This window comes from Neopsephotus bourkii, unplaced genomic scaffold, assembly GCF_033783945.1.
Source record: "Neopsephotus bourkii isolate Nb327-2 ecotype Australia unplaced genomic scaffold, CSIRO-AGI_Nbou_v1 NB_607, whole genome shotgun sequence".
Classification (NCBI taxonomy): domain Eukaryota; kingdom Metazoa; phylum Chordata; class Aves; order Psittaciformes; family Psittacidae; genus Neopsephotus; species Neopsephotus bourkii.
Window position 1 is genome coordinate 571 of NW_026901107.1, and position 17,565 is coordinate 18,135.

General features: G+C 60.4%; 1 protein-coding gene across 1 annotated transcript in view; it reads right to left on the bottom strand.

Annotated features, from left to right (window-relative positions):
* KDM5C (lysine demethylase 5C) overlaps positions 1–17,565 on the bottom strand; it is a gene marked incomplete at its 3' end in the record, with an annotated part of 25,125 nt that continues 7,560 nt past the window's right edge. Inside the window, exons 10-25 of the mRNA XM_061351783.1 lie at positions 17,371–17,529; positions 17,085–17,266; positions 16,238–16,400; positions 15,355–15,474; positions 12,543–12,737; positions 12,277–12,458; positions 11,083–11,207; positions 10,285–10,432; positions 8,906–9,002; positions 7,552–7,587; positions 6,894–7,219; positions 5,839–5,977; positions 4,481–4,660; positions 2,056–2,190; positions 705–1,238; positions 1–58 (exon numbers count right to left, since the gene is read on the bottom strand). Of these exons, the coding sequence (XP_061207767.1) occupies positions 1–58; positions 705–1,238; positions 2,056–2,190; positions 4,481–4,660; positions 5,839–5,977; positions 6,894–7,219; positions 7,552–7,587; positions 8,906–9,002; positions 10,285–10,432; positions 11,083–11,207; positions 12,277–12,458; positions 12,543–12,737; positions 15,355–15,474; positions 16,238–16,400; positions 17,085–17,266; positions 17,371–17,529 (2,779 nt within the window). The remainder of the gene's footprint in view (positions 59–704; positions 1,239–2,055; positions 2,191–4,480; positions 4,661–5,838; positions 5,978–6,893; positions 7,220–7,551; positions 7,588–8,905; positions 9,003–10,284; positions 10,433–11,082; positions 11,208–12,276; positions 12,459–12,542; positions 12,738–15,354; positions 15,475–16,237; positions 16,401–17,084; positions 17,267–17,370; positions 17,530–17,565) is intronic.

Consider the following 17,565-nt stretch of genomic DNA (forward strand, 5'->3'; position numbering starts at 1 on the left):
CTGAGGACCAGGCTCCGTTCTTCTCCGGGCTGAGCCCATCGCCGTTCTCCACTGACACCTTGGGGGGGGGGGGGGGACATGGATTTAGGGTAGGGGGCACCCAGCTTCCCCCAGCCCCAATCCCCACCCCATGGCCCTGCCCCACATCCATCCCCACTGCAAAACCAATCCCCATCCCTCTGCCCCAGCCCATCCCATGCCCCTGCTCCACACGCATGGCCCTACACCCAATCCCCACCCCATGGCCCTGCCCCACATCCATCCCCACTCCAAAACCAATCCCCACCCCACCCTATCACCCTGCCCCACACCCAATCCCCACCCCACGGCCCTGCCCCTCCCCCATTCCCACCCACCCCACCCCCATCCCTGACCTACCCACCTGACCCACACTCATGCCCCTGCCCCATCCCCACCCCATTTCCCTTCCCACCTGCTCCACTCCTATCCCCACCCCCCACCCCCATCCCTCTACCCCATCCCCCCCAATCCCCACCCCATTCCCTTCCCCACCTGCCCCACTCCAATCCCCACCCCCACTGCTCTGCCCCACACCCATTCTCCCCCAAATCCCCCCCATTTCCCTTCCCTCCCCCCCTCAAACCCCCACCCCATTTCCCTTCCCCACCTGCCCCACTCCTATCCCCATTGTTCTGCCCCACCCCCATCCCCCCCAATCCCCCCCCCATCCCCTTCCCCCCCACCTTATTCTGCTCATTCCTCGCCTCCCTCAAGGCCCCATCGCCTCCTCCAGCTCCATCCCCACGGAGCCGCTGCCGCAGCCCCTCCAAGCGCTCCAAGGGCCCGGCCACCTCCGGTGATGCCAGGAGCTGACGGGCCCGGTCCTGCCAAGTGATGGCTCTCTCGGTGAGGCACTGCAGGGCCTCTCCCTCGGGCAGGCGCACGGGCAGCTTCTGCAGGGCCACCAGCAGGGCCAGGATGGTCTCGAGGCGCGGGCGGCGCGAGCGCTGGCACAGCGGGCACAGGAACTTGGCTTCCCATTCCCACCAGGCAGGAGACGGCTGCTGGGAGCCCAGGCGAGGCCAAGGCACGCAGGAGCCGTGGAACCAGTCCCGGCAGAGCTGGCACTGGAGCATGGCCGGGCCCGGGGGCTGCCCGCAGACGCAGGAGGGGGCGCCAGGGCCTGGGGAAGGGGGCGTGGCCTTCTGGGAGTTGGCGAGGCGCAGGCGGAGCATCCCCTCCTTCTCCTTCTGCTCGCCCTCCTTGAAGGCCAGGATCTGAGGAGGGAGAGGGGGGGGTTAAAGAGGGGATGGGGATGGGGGAAAGGGGAGGGGAGAGGGAGGGGAAGGGGTGAGGGCAAAGGACAATGGGGTGGAGGGGGAAAGGATGATGGAGTGGGGTGGAAACAGTGGGATCAAAGGGAAAGGACACAGATCAAGGGGAAAAGGACACTGGGATCAAACGGAAAGGCCACTGGGATCAAGGGGAAAAGGATATTGGAACTGAATGGGAAAGGGCACTGGGATGAGGGGAAAAGGGACTGGGAGTGGAGGGCACAGACTGAGTGGAGAGGGATCTAAAGGGAAAGAACTGAGCAAAGGACAATGGGATTGAGGGGAAAAGGATGTTGGAATGGAGTGGAAACAATGGGATTGAATGGAAAGGACACTGGGATCAAGGGGTAAAGGACATTGGAACTGAATGGGAAAGGGCACTGGGATGAGGGGAAAAGGGAACTGGGATGGAGTGGAGGGCACAGATTGAGTGGAGAGGGATCGAAAGGAGTGAGAGCAGGACAATGGGATTGGAGGGGAAAACGATGATGGAATGGAGTGGAAACAGTGGGATCAAAGGGAAAGGACACTGGGATGAAGGGGAAAAGGCCACTGGGATCAAGGGGAAAAGGCCACTGGGATCAAGGGAAATAAAAGGACCCTGGAATCGAGTGGGAAAGGGCACTGGGATCGACCAGAGGCCACTGGGATGGGCTGGATGGAGACGCCTTGGACCGCATCCCTGTAGCAGGCGCCCGGCTGATGCTACCCCCCCCCCCCCCCACCCCATAACTCCCCACTTTGGGAATGCGGCGCTCACCACAGCCCCGGGATCCCGCAGGTCCTGGGCCGAGAGCCCCAAGCTCTCAGCATCGAGCTTGTAGAGCCCTGGCTCCTGCCTCCACTTGAGCCTCTTGCTGCTGTCGGAGCCGGCGTCGGCGCAGGGGCACAGCACCTATGGGGGGATGCTCATATGGGGGCTCTGTGTGTGTATGGGGGGGGCATAGGGGGCTGTTGGAGGTGTGGGGTTGGGGGTGAGGTGGTGACGGGGGTGAAGGGATGAAGGCAGAGAGGTGGGGTCAATGGGGCTGGATGCAGGTGGAGGGATGGGAGCAGTGGAGTCCTCAGCATTCAGTACTGGGACCAGTGCTGTTTCGTATCACCAGTACCAGAACTGGGAGGACTGGGTGAGACATGGATAGGTTGGAGTTGGGGGGGTTTGACCTGCTGGAAAGGAGTGAATGGGAATGGGATCTGCATGGATAAGAGGGTGACCATGAGCCAGCAATGTGCCTTTATGGCCAACAAGGCCAATAGCATCCTAGGGTGGATTAGAACCCTAACCCTAGAACCTGAACCCTAACCCTAACCCTAACCCGAACCCTAACCCTAACCCTAACCCTAACCCTAACCCTAACCCTAACCCTAACCCTAACCCTAACCCGAACCCTAACCCTAACCCTAACCCATTCTGCCTTGGTGGGGCCACATCTGGAATACTGCATCCAGTTTGGGGACAGGGAATGGCTTGAAAGAGTCCAGCACAGAGCCCCCAAGCTGATGAAGGGACTGGAGCATCTCCCTTGTGATGGGAGGCTGAAGGAGCTGGGGCTCTTTAGCTTGGAGAAGACTATGGGGTGACCCCATCGATGGTTCCCACTATGTAAAGGGGGTCAGGATGATGGAGATGGGGTTTTATCAGTGATGCCCAGTATAGGACAAGGGGCAATGGGTGCAAACTGGAGCAGAAGAGGTTCTATGGGAACATCAGGAAGAACTTAGCTCCTGTGAGAGTGGGGTGACCCCATCGATGGTCCCCACTAAAGGGTGTTGGGATGATGGAGATGGGGTTTTATCAGTGATGCCCAGTATAGGACAAGGGGCAATGGGTGCGAACTGGAGCAGGGGAGGTTCTATGTGAACATCAGGAAGAACTTAGCCCTTGTGAGAGTGGGGTGACCCCATCAATGGTTCCCACTATGTAAAGGGTGTCAGGATGATGCAGACAGGGTTTTACCAGTGATGCCCAGTATAGGCCAAGGGGCAATGGGTGCAAACTGGAGCAGAGGAGGTTCTATGGGAGCATCAGGAAGAACTTAGCTCCTGTGAGAGTGGGGTGACCCCATCAATGGTTCCCACTATGTAAAGGGTGTCAGGATGATGCAGACAGGGTTTTACCAGTGATGCCCAGTATAGGCCAAGGGGCAATGGGTGCAAACTGGAGCAGAGGAGGTTCTATGGGAACATCAGGAAGAACTTAGCTCCTGTGAGAGTGGGGTGACCCCATCGATGGTTCCCACTATGTAAAGGGTGTCAGGATGATGCAGACAGGGTTTTACCAGTGATGCCCAGTATAGGACAAGGGGCAATGGGTGCAAACTGGAGCAGAGGAGGTTCTATGGGAACATCAGGAAGAACTTAGCTCCTGTGAGAGTGGGGTGACCCCATCGATGGTTCCCACTATGTAAAGGGTGTCAGGATGATGGAGATGGGGTTTTATCAGTGATGTCCAGTATAGGCCAAGGGGCAATGGGTGCAAACTGGAGCAGAGGAGGTTCTATGGGAACATCAGGAAGAACTTAGCTCCTGTGAGAGTGGGGTGACCCCATTGATGGTTCCCACTATGTAAAGGGTGTCAGGATGATGGAGATGGGGTTTTATCAGTGATGTCCAGTATAGGACAAGGGGCAATGGGTGCAAACTGGAGCAGAGGAGGTTCTATGGGAACATCAGGAAGAACTTAGCTCCTGTGAGAGTGGGGTGACCCCATTGATGGTTCCCACTATGTAAAGGGTGTCAGGATGATGGAGATGGGGTTTTATCAGTGATGTCCAGTATAGGACAAGGGGCAATGGGTGCAAACTGGAGCAGAGGAGGTTCTATGTGAACATCAGGAAGAACTTAGCTCCTGTGAGAGTGGGGTGACCCCATTGATGGTTCCCACTATGTAAAGGGTGTCAGGATGATGGAGATAGGGTTTTATCAATGATGCCCAGTATAGGCCAAGGGGCAATGGGTGCAAACTGGAGCAGAGGAGGTTCTATGTGAGCATCAGGAAGAACTTAGCTCCTATGACAGCAGCAGAGCACTGGAACGCATTGCCCATGGTGGGGATGTGGAGTCTCCATTGGAGATGCTCAACCCCTCTCTATGTGATGTACTCAGGGGGGGGTCAGACGAGGTCCCCCCTTTTCCCACCCATTGGGACTGCTGTGTTTGACCCCTCCCCCCCCCCCAGCACCCACCTCCAGGAGGGTGTAGCAGGAATTCCTCTTGAGGAAGGTCCGGGAGGCTTTATCCCGCCAGGAATGTGCGGAGCCCACCTGCACCTCGAGCTGCCGCAGCTCCTCCAGGCGCACGGGCAAGTCCCGGCCCACGGCCACCAGCCCCTCCAGGTCATCCAGGCAGGGGTAATGGTCCCCGTTCTATGGGGTGATGGGGGGGGGGGCACACACACATACACATAGACATACATACACATACATAGGGATAATGGGGGCAGAGAGAGTCCCCCCCATCCACTCCATGGGGTTGGGGGGGGGTGTCTGGAAGGCTTCTCCCTATCCCAGACATGGGGCAGGCCCCTTATTCCCTATAAACACAGGGGCAGTGCACTTGTCCCCACTTACAGCCCCCTTATCCCCCCCTATAGATATATGGGGGGTAGCCCCCTTATCTCCCCTATAAGGGCAGTTCCCTTATCCTCCCTACCCCAGACATAGGGCAGGCCCCTTATCCCCTATAAACACAGGGGCAGCGCCCTTGTCCCCACCTAGATATAAGGGGGACAACCCCCTTTATTCCCCCACCCCCCCATAGACATATATGGGGCAGCCCCAATACCCTGCCTAAACCTATGGGGACAGCCCCTTTAAGCCCTCCATGACATATACAGGGGGCAGCCCCCTTATCCCCACCTGGATATAGGGGGCACAGCCCCCACACCCCTTTTCCTCCACCTATATATATGGGGGGCAACCCCCTTATTCCCCCATCAATACAGGGGCAGCTCCCTTAACCCCCCATAAATACATGGGGGGCAATCCCTTATCCCCCCATAGATATATGGGGGGCAATCCCTTATCCCCCCATAGATATATGGGGGGCAATCCCTTATCCCCCCCATAGATATATGGGGGGCAATCCCTTATCCCCCCCATAGATATATGGGGGGCAATCCCTTATCCCCCCATAGATATATGGGGGGCAATCCCTTATCCCCCTATAGATATATGGGGGTCAGCCCCCTCTATCCCATCTATGAACACAGGGACAACCCCTTTACCCCCCCCTCCATCTATGGGGAAGCAGCCCCCTTTACCCCCCCCCCCCATAGACACTTAGGGGTCAGCCCCCTCTATCCCATCTATGAACACAGGAACAACCCCTTTACCCCCCCCTCCATCTATGGGGAAGCAGCCCCCTTTACCCCCCCCCTCTCCCCATAGACACTTAGGGGGCAGCCCCCTTTATCCCATCTATGAACACAGGAACAACCCCTTTACCCCCCCCTCCATCTATGGGGAAGCAGCCCCCTTTACCCCCCCTTCCCCATAGACACTTATGGGGCAGCCCCCAGCCCCATGGGGGTCCCCAGTCCCACCTGGATCTCCTCCACGTCCGCGATCCAGGCACGGGCCTTGGCCAGGGCCTCCTTCAGGGCCTGGATGTTGGGCAGCAGCGCTGGGATGTTCTCAGCCTCCTTGATGATGGCGGCCAATGTGGCCGGGGGGTGCTTCTGCCTGTGGGGGGGGGGGGGGGGGGGCACACATGGGTCTGGCTGCTCAACACCCCCCCCCCCACAAGTGCCTGGCCCTGAACCCCTTTATTCCCCCTCCACATATGGGGGGCAGCCCCCAGCCCCTTTAGCACTCCATGGGGACAGAGGAAGTGGCCCCCTTCCCCCCCCCCCCATAGAAACATATGGGGGACAATTGCCTTGTCCCCGTTCCCCCCCATCAAAATACATGGGGTCTAACCCCCTTTTTCCTCGCATAGAAACAGATGGGGGGCATCCCCTTTCCCCCCCATAGAAACAGATAGGGGCATCCCCTTTCCCCATTAAACACACAGGGGGGGCACCCCCTTTCCCCCCCATGCAAACACACAGGGAGGACACCCCCTTCCCCCCCCATTAAACACACAGGGAGGACACCCCCTTTCCCCCCCATATAAACACACAGGGGGGGCACCCCCTTTCCCCCCATACAAACAGATCGGGGGCACCCCTTTCCCTCCCCCATTAAACACACAGGGGGGCACCCCCTTTCCCCCCCATATAAACACACATAGGGTCCACCCCCCTTTCCCCCCCATACAAACACACAGGGGGGACACCCCCTTTCCCCCCCATAGAAACACATGGGGTCCACCCCTCTTTCCCCCTCCATTAAACACACAGGGGGGACACCCCCTTTCCCCCCCATATAAACAGATGGGGGGCACCCCCTTTCCCCCTCCATACAAACAGATAGGGGGCACCCCCTTTCCCCCCCATACAAACAGATCGGGGACACCCCCTTTCCCCCCCATAGAAACACAGGTGGGCACCCCCTTATGACCCCTATCAAAACACATGGGGGGCACCCCCTTTCCCCCCCCATACAAACAGATGGGGGTCACCCCTTTGTGTCGTCCCCCCCCCCCCTATTTCCTGACCTGGCCTCCAGGCACATCTGAGCCTTCTCCTCCCAGCGCTGGGCTATGGTGAGCAGCTCCTGCAGCTCGGCCATGGCCACATCCACAGCGGGGCTGGGAGCCACGGTGCGGCCGGCCTGGATGAGGCCCCTCATAACGGGGAGGGGGACCCGGGCGCGGGGTCCCCGCAGCGTGGCCGTCACCTCCTCGAGCCAAGCGCCCTGGGCCAGTTGCCGCTGGAGCCGCCGGCCCTCGGGGACCTCGACGCCGAGGCGGGCACCGCGCTCCAGGAGCGCCCGCAGGGCCCCCGGGGATGCAGGGGGGGAATGGTCCAGGGCGGAGCGGGCCTCGGCTTGGAACTGCTCCAAGTCCAAGGTGGGGGGGAGAAGGAAGGGGTGAGGGGGGGGGGTGTGGGGGGATGGGGGGGATGGGGGGGGATGGGATGGAGGGGGCATGGTCCAGGAGGGCCTGGGGGAGAAGGGAAGGGGTGAGGGGGGGATGGGGTGTGGGGGGGATGGGGGGGATGGGGGGGGGAATGGGGGAGGGGGGTGGATGGAGGAGGGGGGGGGGGAAGGGAGGGTGAGGGGGGGAGGTGGGGGATGGATGGGGGAGGGGATGGAGGATGGATGGGGGGGGATGGGAGGGATGGAGGGGGGGAATGGTCCAGGGCGGAGCGGGCCTCGGCTTGGAACTGCTCCACACGGTCCAGGAGGGCCTGGGGGGGGGAGAAGGGAAGGGGTGAGGGGGGGGAGGGGGTGTGGGGGGATGGGGGGGATGGGGGGGATGGGGGGGATGGAGGGGGAGGGTTGGGTAGGAGGAGGGTGGGGAGGGGGAGAAGGGAAGGGGTGAGGGGGGCAGGGGGTGTGGGAGGGGATGGGATGGATGGATGGATGGGGGGGGAAGGGAGGGATGCAGGGGGGGAAGGGAGGGATGGAGGATGTGGGGAGGGATGGAGAAGGGAGGGATGGAGGGTATCGGGATGGATGGAGGATGAGGGGATGGATGGACGGTACTGGGATGGATGGAGGATATCGGGAGGGATGGAGGATGTGGGGATGGATGGAGGGTACCAAGAGGGATGGAGGATATGGGGATGGATGGAGAATGTGGGGATGGATGGAGGGTACCAGGAGGGATGGAGGATATTGGGAGGGATGGAGGGTATTGGGATGGATGGAGGGGACTGGGATGGGTGGAGGGTACCACGAGAGATGGAGGGTACCAGGAGGGATGGAGGATGTGGGGATGGATGGAGGGTACTGGGATGGATGGACGGTACCAGAAGGGATGGAGGGTACTGGGATGGATAGAGGGCACTGGGATGGATAGAGGGTACTGGGAGGGATGGAGGATGTGGGGATGGATGGAGGGTACTGGGAGGAATGGAGGGGAAAGGGGAGGGGGATGGATGGAGGGCACTGGGATGGATGGAGGGACACTGGGATCAAATGGAGAAGGATACTGGGATGGAGTGCAGAAGGCCATTGGGATGAGAGGAATGGACACTGGGATCAAATGGAGAAGGACACTGGGATGGAGTGCAGAAGGCCATTGGGAAGAGAGGAAAAGGACACTGGGATGAGGGGAAAAGGACACTGGGATCAAATGGAGAAGGATACTGGGATGGAGTGCAGAAGACCATTGGGAAGAAGGGAAAAGGACACTGGGATCACATGGAGAAGGACACTGGGATGGAGTGCAGAAGGCCATTGGGAAGAAGGGAAAAGGACACTGGGATCACATGGAGAAGGACACTGGGATCAAATGGAGAAGGATACTGGGATGGATGCAGAAGGCCATTGGGATGAGGGGAAAAGGGCACTGGGATCAAATGGAGGATACTGGGATGGATGCAGAAGGACACTGGGATGAGGGGAAAAGGGCCCTGGGATGGGCTGAACGGCGGCGGTTTGGGGGCAGTGCTCAGGGCTCAGTGGCCCTGCCCCTGGAAGCGGACGATGCTCAGGTCCTTGGCACCCCCCAATCCGTGCTCCTGCAATGGGGGGGACCCGGAAGGGCCCCCCCCGGCTCACCTGGACCTCCCCGATCTGGTGCATGACGCAGGGCAGGTGGTTCATCTGCTCCAGGAACGTGCGCAGCTCCTCCACGGTGAGCGAGGGAGCAGGGACCCTGCGAGGGGGGGCACGCATCAGCCATGGGGGGGACATGGGGGGGTGAGCCCCATAGGGACAGGATGGGGACATGGGGGGGGTGAGCCCCATAGGGACAGGATGGGGACATGGAGACCATAGACACCATAGGACCACCATGGGGCTACCACAGGACCACCCTGGGGCCACCATAAGGACACCACAGGGACACCATAGGACTACTGTAGGACCACCCTCGGGCCACCATTGGGCCACCATGAGGATACCATGGAGCCACCATAGGACCATCACAGGATCACCACGGGGCTACCACAGGACCACCATGTGGCTACCATAGGACCACCATGGGGCTACCATAAGGACACCACAGGGACACCATAGGACCACCCTGGGGCCACCACTGGGCCACCATAAGGACACCATGGAGCCACCATAGGACCACCATTGGGCCACCATAAGGACACCACAGGGCCACCACTGAGTCACCATGAGGATACCATGGAGCCACCATAGGACCACCATAGGACTACCACAGGAACACCATGGGGCTACCATGAGGACACCATGGAGCACCCATAGGACCACCATGGGACTACCATGAGGACACCATGGAGCACCCATAGGACCACCATAGGGCTACCACAGGACCACCATGGGGCTACCATAGGACCACCATGGGGCTACCACAGGACCACCATGGGGCTACCACAGGACCACCATGGGGCCACCAATTGGTCACCACTGGGCCACCATAAGGACACCACAGGGACACCATAGGACTACCATAGGAACACCCTGGGGCCACCATGAGGACATCATAGGACCACCATGAGGACACCATTGGGCCACCATAGAGCCACCATTGGGCCACCATGAGAACACCATGGAGCCACCATGAGGACATCATAAAGCCACCATAGGACCACCATTGGGGTACCATGAGGACACCATGGAGCCACCATAGGACCACCATTGGGCCACCATGAGGACACCATGGAGCCACCACAGGACCACCATGGGGCTACCATAGGACTACCATGAGGCTACCATTGGGCCAGCATAAAGACACCACAAGAACACCACAGGACTACTGTAGGACCACCACGGGGCCACCATTGGGCCACCATTGGCCCACCATGAGGACACCATGGAGCCACCATAGGACCACCATGGGGCAACCATAGGACCACCATGGGGCTACCATAGGACCACCATGGGGCTACCATAGGGCTACCATAGGACCACTATGGGGCTACCATAGGACCACCATAGGGCCACCATAGCCCCCGAGGGGCACTCACCCGGTCTCCTGGGAGCTGATGAGCCCCAGCGCCTCGGCCACGCAGCGCTCGGCCTGGCCCAGGCACCCCTTGAGCCGGTGCAGGAGCTCGTTCTCAGGGAACTTCCGCTCCCGCGCCTCCGACTCCAGCGCCCGCAGCTCCTCCAGCGCTGGGCAATGGGGAGAGGGGGTCAGGGGGGGCTGGGGCACCCCAAGAGACCCAAACCCACCCTGAACCCATCCAAAGAGCCCCAAACCCACCCCAAAGCCACCCCCACAGACCCAAACCCATCCCTGAACCCATCCCCAAGAGCCCCAAACCCATCCCTGAGCTCATCCTGAGAGCCCCAAACCCACCCTGAACCCACCCCGAGAGCCCCAAACCCCTTCCTGCCCCCCAACCCCGCTCTGTCTCCCCCAGCCCCTTCCTGCTCCCCCATCCCCTCTCTGCCCCCCCAGCCCCTCTCTGCCCCCCAGCCCCTTCCTGCCCTCCAACCCCCTTTGCTGACCCCCCAACCTCTCTCTCTGCCCCCCAACTTCTTCCTGTCCCCCCAGCCCCTTCCTGCCCCCCAACTTCTTCCTGCCCCCCAACTCCCTTTGCTGACCACCCCCCACCCTCCCCCCAACCCCTTCCTGCCCCGCAATCCCTTCCCCTGCCCCCAACCCCCATTTTCTGATCCCCAACGTCCTGCCCCCCAACTTCTTCCTGCCTCCCAACCCCTCTCTGCCCCCCCCACACCTCTCTCTGCCCCCCCAGCTCCTTCCTGCCCCCCATCCCCCTTTGCTGCCCCCCCCCCCCCCCCTGCCCCCCCCAGCTCACTCCTCTTGCGCCCGTCCTCCACCTCCAGCGCCATTCGCACTTTGTTGGCCCAGGTGTCGAAGGACTCGGCCCGGACCTTGAGCTTGTGCAGCATGGCCGGGAGCTCGTCCAGCGTGTACCGGTACCTGGGGGGGAAAAGGGGGCGGGGTCAGAAAGGGGGCGGGGTCAGGAAGGGGGCGGGGTCAGAAAGGGGGCAGGGTCAGGAAGGGGGTTCCGGGGTGCCGGGAGCGCTTGGTTGTGTCCATTGAGAGCCACGGCACATCCAGAGCATCCCCATGGCCCCCACTATGGGGGCACTGAGAGCCCCAGCATCCCCAAACCATCCCCATGGGCACACTGAGACTCCCAGCACCCCTAAACCATCCCCATGGCCCCCACTATGGGGGCACTGAGAGCCCCAGCATCCCCAAACCATCCCCATGGGCACACTGAGACCCACAGCACCCCAAAACCATCCCCATGGCCCCCACTATGGGGGCACTGAGACCCACAGCACCCCCAAACCATCCCCATGGCTGCCCCTATGGGGGCACTGAGACCCACAGCACCCCCAAACCATCCTCATGGGCACACTGAGACCCCCAGCACCCCCAAACCATCCCCATGGCCCCCACTATGAAGGCATTGAGACCCACAGCACCTCCAAACCATCACCATGGCTGCCCCTATGGGCTCAATGAGGCCCAGAGCACCCCCAAGCCATCCCCATGGCTGCCCCTATGGGCACACTGAGACCGCCAGCACCCCCAAACCATCCCCATGGGCACACTGAGACCCCCAGCACCCCCAAGCCATCCCCATGGCCCCCACTATGGGGGCATTGAGACCCACAGCACCCCCAAACCATCCCCATGGCCCCCACTATGGGGGCACTGAGACCCACAGCACCCCCAAGCCATCCCCATGGCCCCCACTATGGGCACATTGAGACCCCCAGCACGCCCAAACCATCCCCATGGCCCCCACTATGGGGGCACTGAGACCCACAGCACCCCCAAACCACCCCCACAGCCCCCACTATGAGCACACTAACACCTAAACCACCCCTAAACCACCCCCATGACCACACCAGGACCCCCCCCACCCCAAAACCACCCCAATCTCACCCATCAACCCCCTTAATACCCCCTTACATCACCTCACCCATCCTCCCCAGCACCCCAAAACAGTACCACAGCCCCCCCACAATGATACCTGAGGTACTGCTTGCTACGGGGGCACTTGCAGAGATCATCCATGTGGTAGAGGCAGACCAGACACTGGGGGCAGTCATAGCAGGCCAGGGCCGAGAGGAAACACGTTGTCTTGCACTTATCACACTGCCTCTCATCATCAGGCAGCAGCTCGAACGCTTCCCTCTCCGCCTCCGTGATACCCTAGAGAAAAGGGGTCCTTTAACCCTATAGAACCCCCCAAAACCAATGGGGTTTGGTAAAAGGGGGGGGGTGTTAAAGACCCACCTTTTCCAGCAGTGCTTTCCGCAGCTTCCTCTCCTCCTGCACCAGGACGAACATCTCCTTGTGCACGGCAGCGGCGAGGTTGAGGTCCAGCTTTTCGGGGCACGCAGCCATCTTACAGATGAGCTCCTCATGGGAGAAGACGCAGTAACGGCGCAGGCGGCGGTAGTGCTCGATGCATTGCCTGCCAGCAGGGAGCTGAGGGGGGCAAAGCATCAAGGACCCCCCAAAAAACCCATTTTGGTACCCAGAAACGCGCCGCGGCGACGCAGCATCACCCGCATCCCATCGCGATGCTGCGCTCCCGTTGCATCCTTAGCAACGGGGAGGTGCAATGGGTTTGGGGGGGTTTTTAAGGGGTCCCCCACATAGTTTGGGGGTGCAGGAGCTCACCCAGTCGGTGTGCTCGATGCATTGCCTGCCAGCAGGGAGCTGAGGGGGGCAAAGCATCAAGGACCCCCCAAAAAACCCCAAAACGGACCCATTTTGGTACCCAGAAACGTGCCACGGAGACGCAGCATCACCCGCATCCCATCGCGATGCTGCGCTCCTGTTGCATCCTTAGCAACGGGGAGGTGCAATGGGTTTGGGGGTGTTTTTAAGGGGTCCCCCCCATAGTTTGGGGGTGCAGGGGGTCACCCAGTCGGCGTGCTCGATGCATTGCCTGCCAGCAGGGAGCTGAGGGGGGCAAAGCATCAAGGACCCCCCAAAAACCCCAAAACGGACCCATTTTGGTACCCAGAAACGCGCCGCGGCGACGCAGCATCACCCGCATCCCATCGCGATGCTGCGCTCCCGTTGCATCCTTAGCAACGGGGAGGTGGAATGGGTTTGGGGGGGTTTTTAAGGGGGCCCCCCCATACTTTGGGGGTGCAGGGGGTCACCCAGTTGGCGTGCTCGATGCATTGCCTGCCAGCAGGGAGCTGAGGGGGGGTAAAACATCAAGGACCCCCCAAAAAACCCCCTTTTGGTACCCAGAAACGCGCCACGGCAATGCAGCATCACCCGCATCCCATCGCGATGCTGCGCTCCCATTGCAATCTTAGCAACAGGGAGGTGCAATGGGTTTGGGGGTGTTTTTAAGGGGTCCCCCCATAGTTTGGGGGTGCAGGGGGTCACCCAGTCAGTGTGCTCAATGCATTGCCTGCCAGCAGGGAGCTGGAGGGGGGCAAAGCATCAAGGACCCCCCCAAAAAACCCCATTTTGGTACCCAGAAACGCGCCGCGGCGACGCAGCATCACCCGCATCCCATCGCGATGCTGCGCTCCCATTGCATCCTTAGCAACGGGGAGGTGGAATGGGTTTGGGTGTGTTTTTAAGGGGTCCCCCCCATAGTTTGGGGGTGCAGGGGCTCACCCAGTCGGTGTGCTCGATGCATTGCCTGCCAGCAGGGAGCTGGAGGGGGGCAAAGCATCAAGGACCCCCCAAAAACCCCACAAGGGACCCATTTTGGTACCCAGAAACGCGCCGCGGCAACGCAGCATCACCCGCATCCCATCGCGATGCTGCGCTCCCGTTGCATCCTTAGCAACGGGGAGGTGGAATGGGTTTGGGGGTGTTTTTAAGGGGTCCCCCCATAGTTTGGGGGTGCAGGGGCTCACCCAGTCAGCGTGCTCGATGCATTGCCTGCCAGCAGGGAGCTGAGGGGGGCAAAGCATCAAGAAGCCCCCAAAAACCCCCTTTTGGTACCCAGAAACGCGCCGCGGCAACGCAGCATCACCCGCATCCCATCGCGATGCTGTGCTCCCATTGAATCCTTAGCAACGGGGAGGCTGAATGGGTTTGCGGGTGTTTATAAGGGGTCCCCCCATAGTTTGGGGGTGCAGGGGGTCACCCAGTTGGTGTGCTCGATGCATTGCCTGCCAGCAGGGAGCTGGAGGGGGGTAAAACATCAAGAATCCCCCAAAAAACCCCAAAAGGAACCCATTTTGGTATCCAGAAACGCGCCGCGGCGACGCAGCATCACCCGCATCCCATCGCGATGCTGCACTCCCGTTGCATCCTTAGCAACGGGGAGGTGGAATGGGTTTGGGGGGGTTTTTAAGGGGTCCCCCCATAGTTTGGGGGTGCAGGGGCTCACCCAGTCGGTGTGCTCGATGCATTGCCTGCCAGCAGGGAGCTGAGGGGGGGGCAAAACAGCAAGGACCCCCCAAAAAACCCCAAAAACCCCATTTTGGTACCCAGAAACGCGCTGCGGCAACGCAGCATCACCCGCATCCCATCGCGATGCTGCGCTCCCATTGACTCCTTAGCAACAGGGAGGCTGAATGGGTTTGGGGGTGTTTTTAAGGGGTCCCCCCCATAGTTTGGGGGTGCAGGGGCTCACCCAGTCGGTGTGCTCGATGCATTGCCTGCCAGCAGGGAGCTGAGGGGGGCAAAGCATCAAGGACCCCCCAAAAACCCCCCAAAACACCCCTTTTGGTACCCAGAAACGTGCCGCGGCAATGCAGCATCACCCGCATCCCATCGCGATGCTGCGCTCCCATTGTATCCGTAGCAACGGGGAGGCGGAATGGGTTGGGGGGGTTTTTAAGGGGTCCCCCCATAGTTTGGGGGTGCAGGGGCTCACCCAGTTGGCGTGCTCGATGCATTGCCTGCCAGCAGGGAGCTGAGGGGGGGCAAAGCATCAAGGACCCCCCAAAAACCCCCCAAAAACCCCCTTTTGGTACCCAGAAACGCGCCGTGGCGACGCAGCATCACCCGCATCCCATCGCGATGCTGCGCTCCCGTTGCATCCTTAGCAACGGGGAGGTGGAATGGGTTTGGGGGTGATTTTAAGGGGTCCCCCCCATAGTTTGGGGGTGCAGGGGCTCACCCAGTCGGCGGTGCAGAAGTTGACGGCCTCGGCGAAGTTGTAGCCCTGGTTGAAGCCGCTGTGGTAGGCGCGAGGGAAGGTGATGACGAACTCGCCGGCGCATTGGTTGGTGCGGACCACCTGAAGTTGGGGGGGGAATGGGGGGGGGCAGGACACACAGCACCCCAACATTATCCCTATGGGCCCCAAGGGATGCAGAATATCCACAAAGCATCGCCATAGACACCCCAAGGTGACCTCAGCACCACAAAACCATCCCTATGGGGCACAAGGGATGCAGAGCATCCCCAAAGTATCCCCAGGTCCTGCCTATGGGTACATTGAGACCCACAGCACCCCAAACCCATCCCTATGGTTACATGGAGATCCACAGCACCTCAAATCCATCCCTATGAGCACATTCAGACCCACAGCACCCCCAAACCCCCCCAAGGTGCCCTCAGCACCCCAAAACCATCCCCATGACCCCCCAAGGGATACACAGAGCATCCCCAAACCATCCCTGTGTCCTGCCTATGGGTACATTGAGACCCACAGCACCCCAAATCCATCGTCATGTCCTCCCTGGGGGCACACTGAGACCCACAGCACCCCCAAACCATCCCTATGTCCCCCCAAGGGATGCACAGAGCATCCCCAAATCCATCCCCATGGCCTCCCTATGGTTACATGGAGACCCACAGCACCCCAAATCCATCCCTATGGGCACATTGAGACCCCCAGCACCCCCAAACCCCCCCAAGGTGCCCTCAGCACCCCAAACCCATCCCCACAGTCCCCCCCTTAACAACACCCCTAAGACCCGCAGCACCCCAAAAAGGTACCCGCAGCACCCCCAAGCACTGGGGGCAGGGAGCTTTGGGGGTGTCCCCCCCCCACTCACCGGCACCCCATGGGCCATGAGGGTGTTGGGGTTCATGAGGGTGACGAGCTGGTGCAAGAGGTCCGGTTGGCTCTCGAACAGCTCCGGCGTCAGCTTCTTCATCACCTCCTCGAGGTGCTCGGCGGCGAACGAGGGGACCCCGTACCACGTCTTGGGCTCCCCCCTATGGGCACAGGGTCAGGGGGACCCCAAAACCCTGCCTCGTACCCCCAAAACCCAGCTCAGGTTTGTGGTACCCCAAAACCTCTCTTCTCACCCCAAAACCCAGCTCAGGTTTGTGGTACCCCAAAACCTCTCTTCTTACCCCAAAACTCAGCTCAGATTTGTGGTACCCCAAAACCTCTCTTCTTACCCCAAAACCCAGCTCAGGTTTGTGGTACCCCAAAACCTCTCTTCTCACCACAAAATCCAGCTCAGGTTTGTGGTACCCCAAAAGCTCTCTTCTTACCCCAAAACACAGCTCTGGATGGAGTCCAGGCGGGGATGCAGCATCCCCAAAACCTCTCTTCTCACCCCAAAACCTGTCTTCTCACCACAAAACCCAGCTCCGGATGGAGCCTGGAGGGTTGCAGCATCCCAAAACCTCTCTTCTTACCCCAAAACCTCTCTTCTGCCCCCCAAACCTCTTTTCTCCCCCAAAAACCTCTTTTCTCCCCCAAAAACCTCTTTTCTCCCCCCAAAACCTCTTTTCTCCCCCCAAAACCTCTTTTCTCACCCCAAAACCTCTTTTCTCACCCCAAAACCTCTCTTCTCACCCCAAAACCTCTCTTCTCCCCCCAAAACCTCTCTTTCCCCCCCCCAAACCCCCAGTTTACGGCACTGAGCTCATCCCCACCCCACCCCATACCAATGGAGGTAGTTGATGGAGTAGCTCCAGTGGTCCTCAATGTGCCAGCAGAAGGCCGAGAAAACCATACCCACATAGAGCCAGGGCACCTTCATCCCGGAGATATCGGCGTTGATGTGGCACAGCACCGACTGCTTCAGCACCGGCATCACGTTCAGGTTCCATCCGCTCCCAGCGTATTCCTATAGGGGAAACCAAAAACCCCCCCATCCTCAGCGATCATGGTACCTCCCGGCCGCATCGCTGAAGCCCTATTGGCCGGTTGGGATGCGGGCCGTTCCATCACCTCCTCCTCGGGGGAGAGCTTCCGTTTGCCGTCGCTGATGGGGAACCCGCTGCCGAACTCTTTGGAGTGGATGTCGGCGCCGTATTCCACCGTCACATCCTCCTCGATGCTGTTCACCAGGCGCCAGAATTCCTTCTCCACCAGCTCCGTGGGGACCATCTGAAGCCATGGGGGGGGGTTATGGGGTGGAAATGG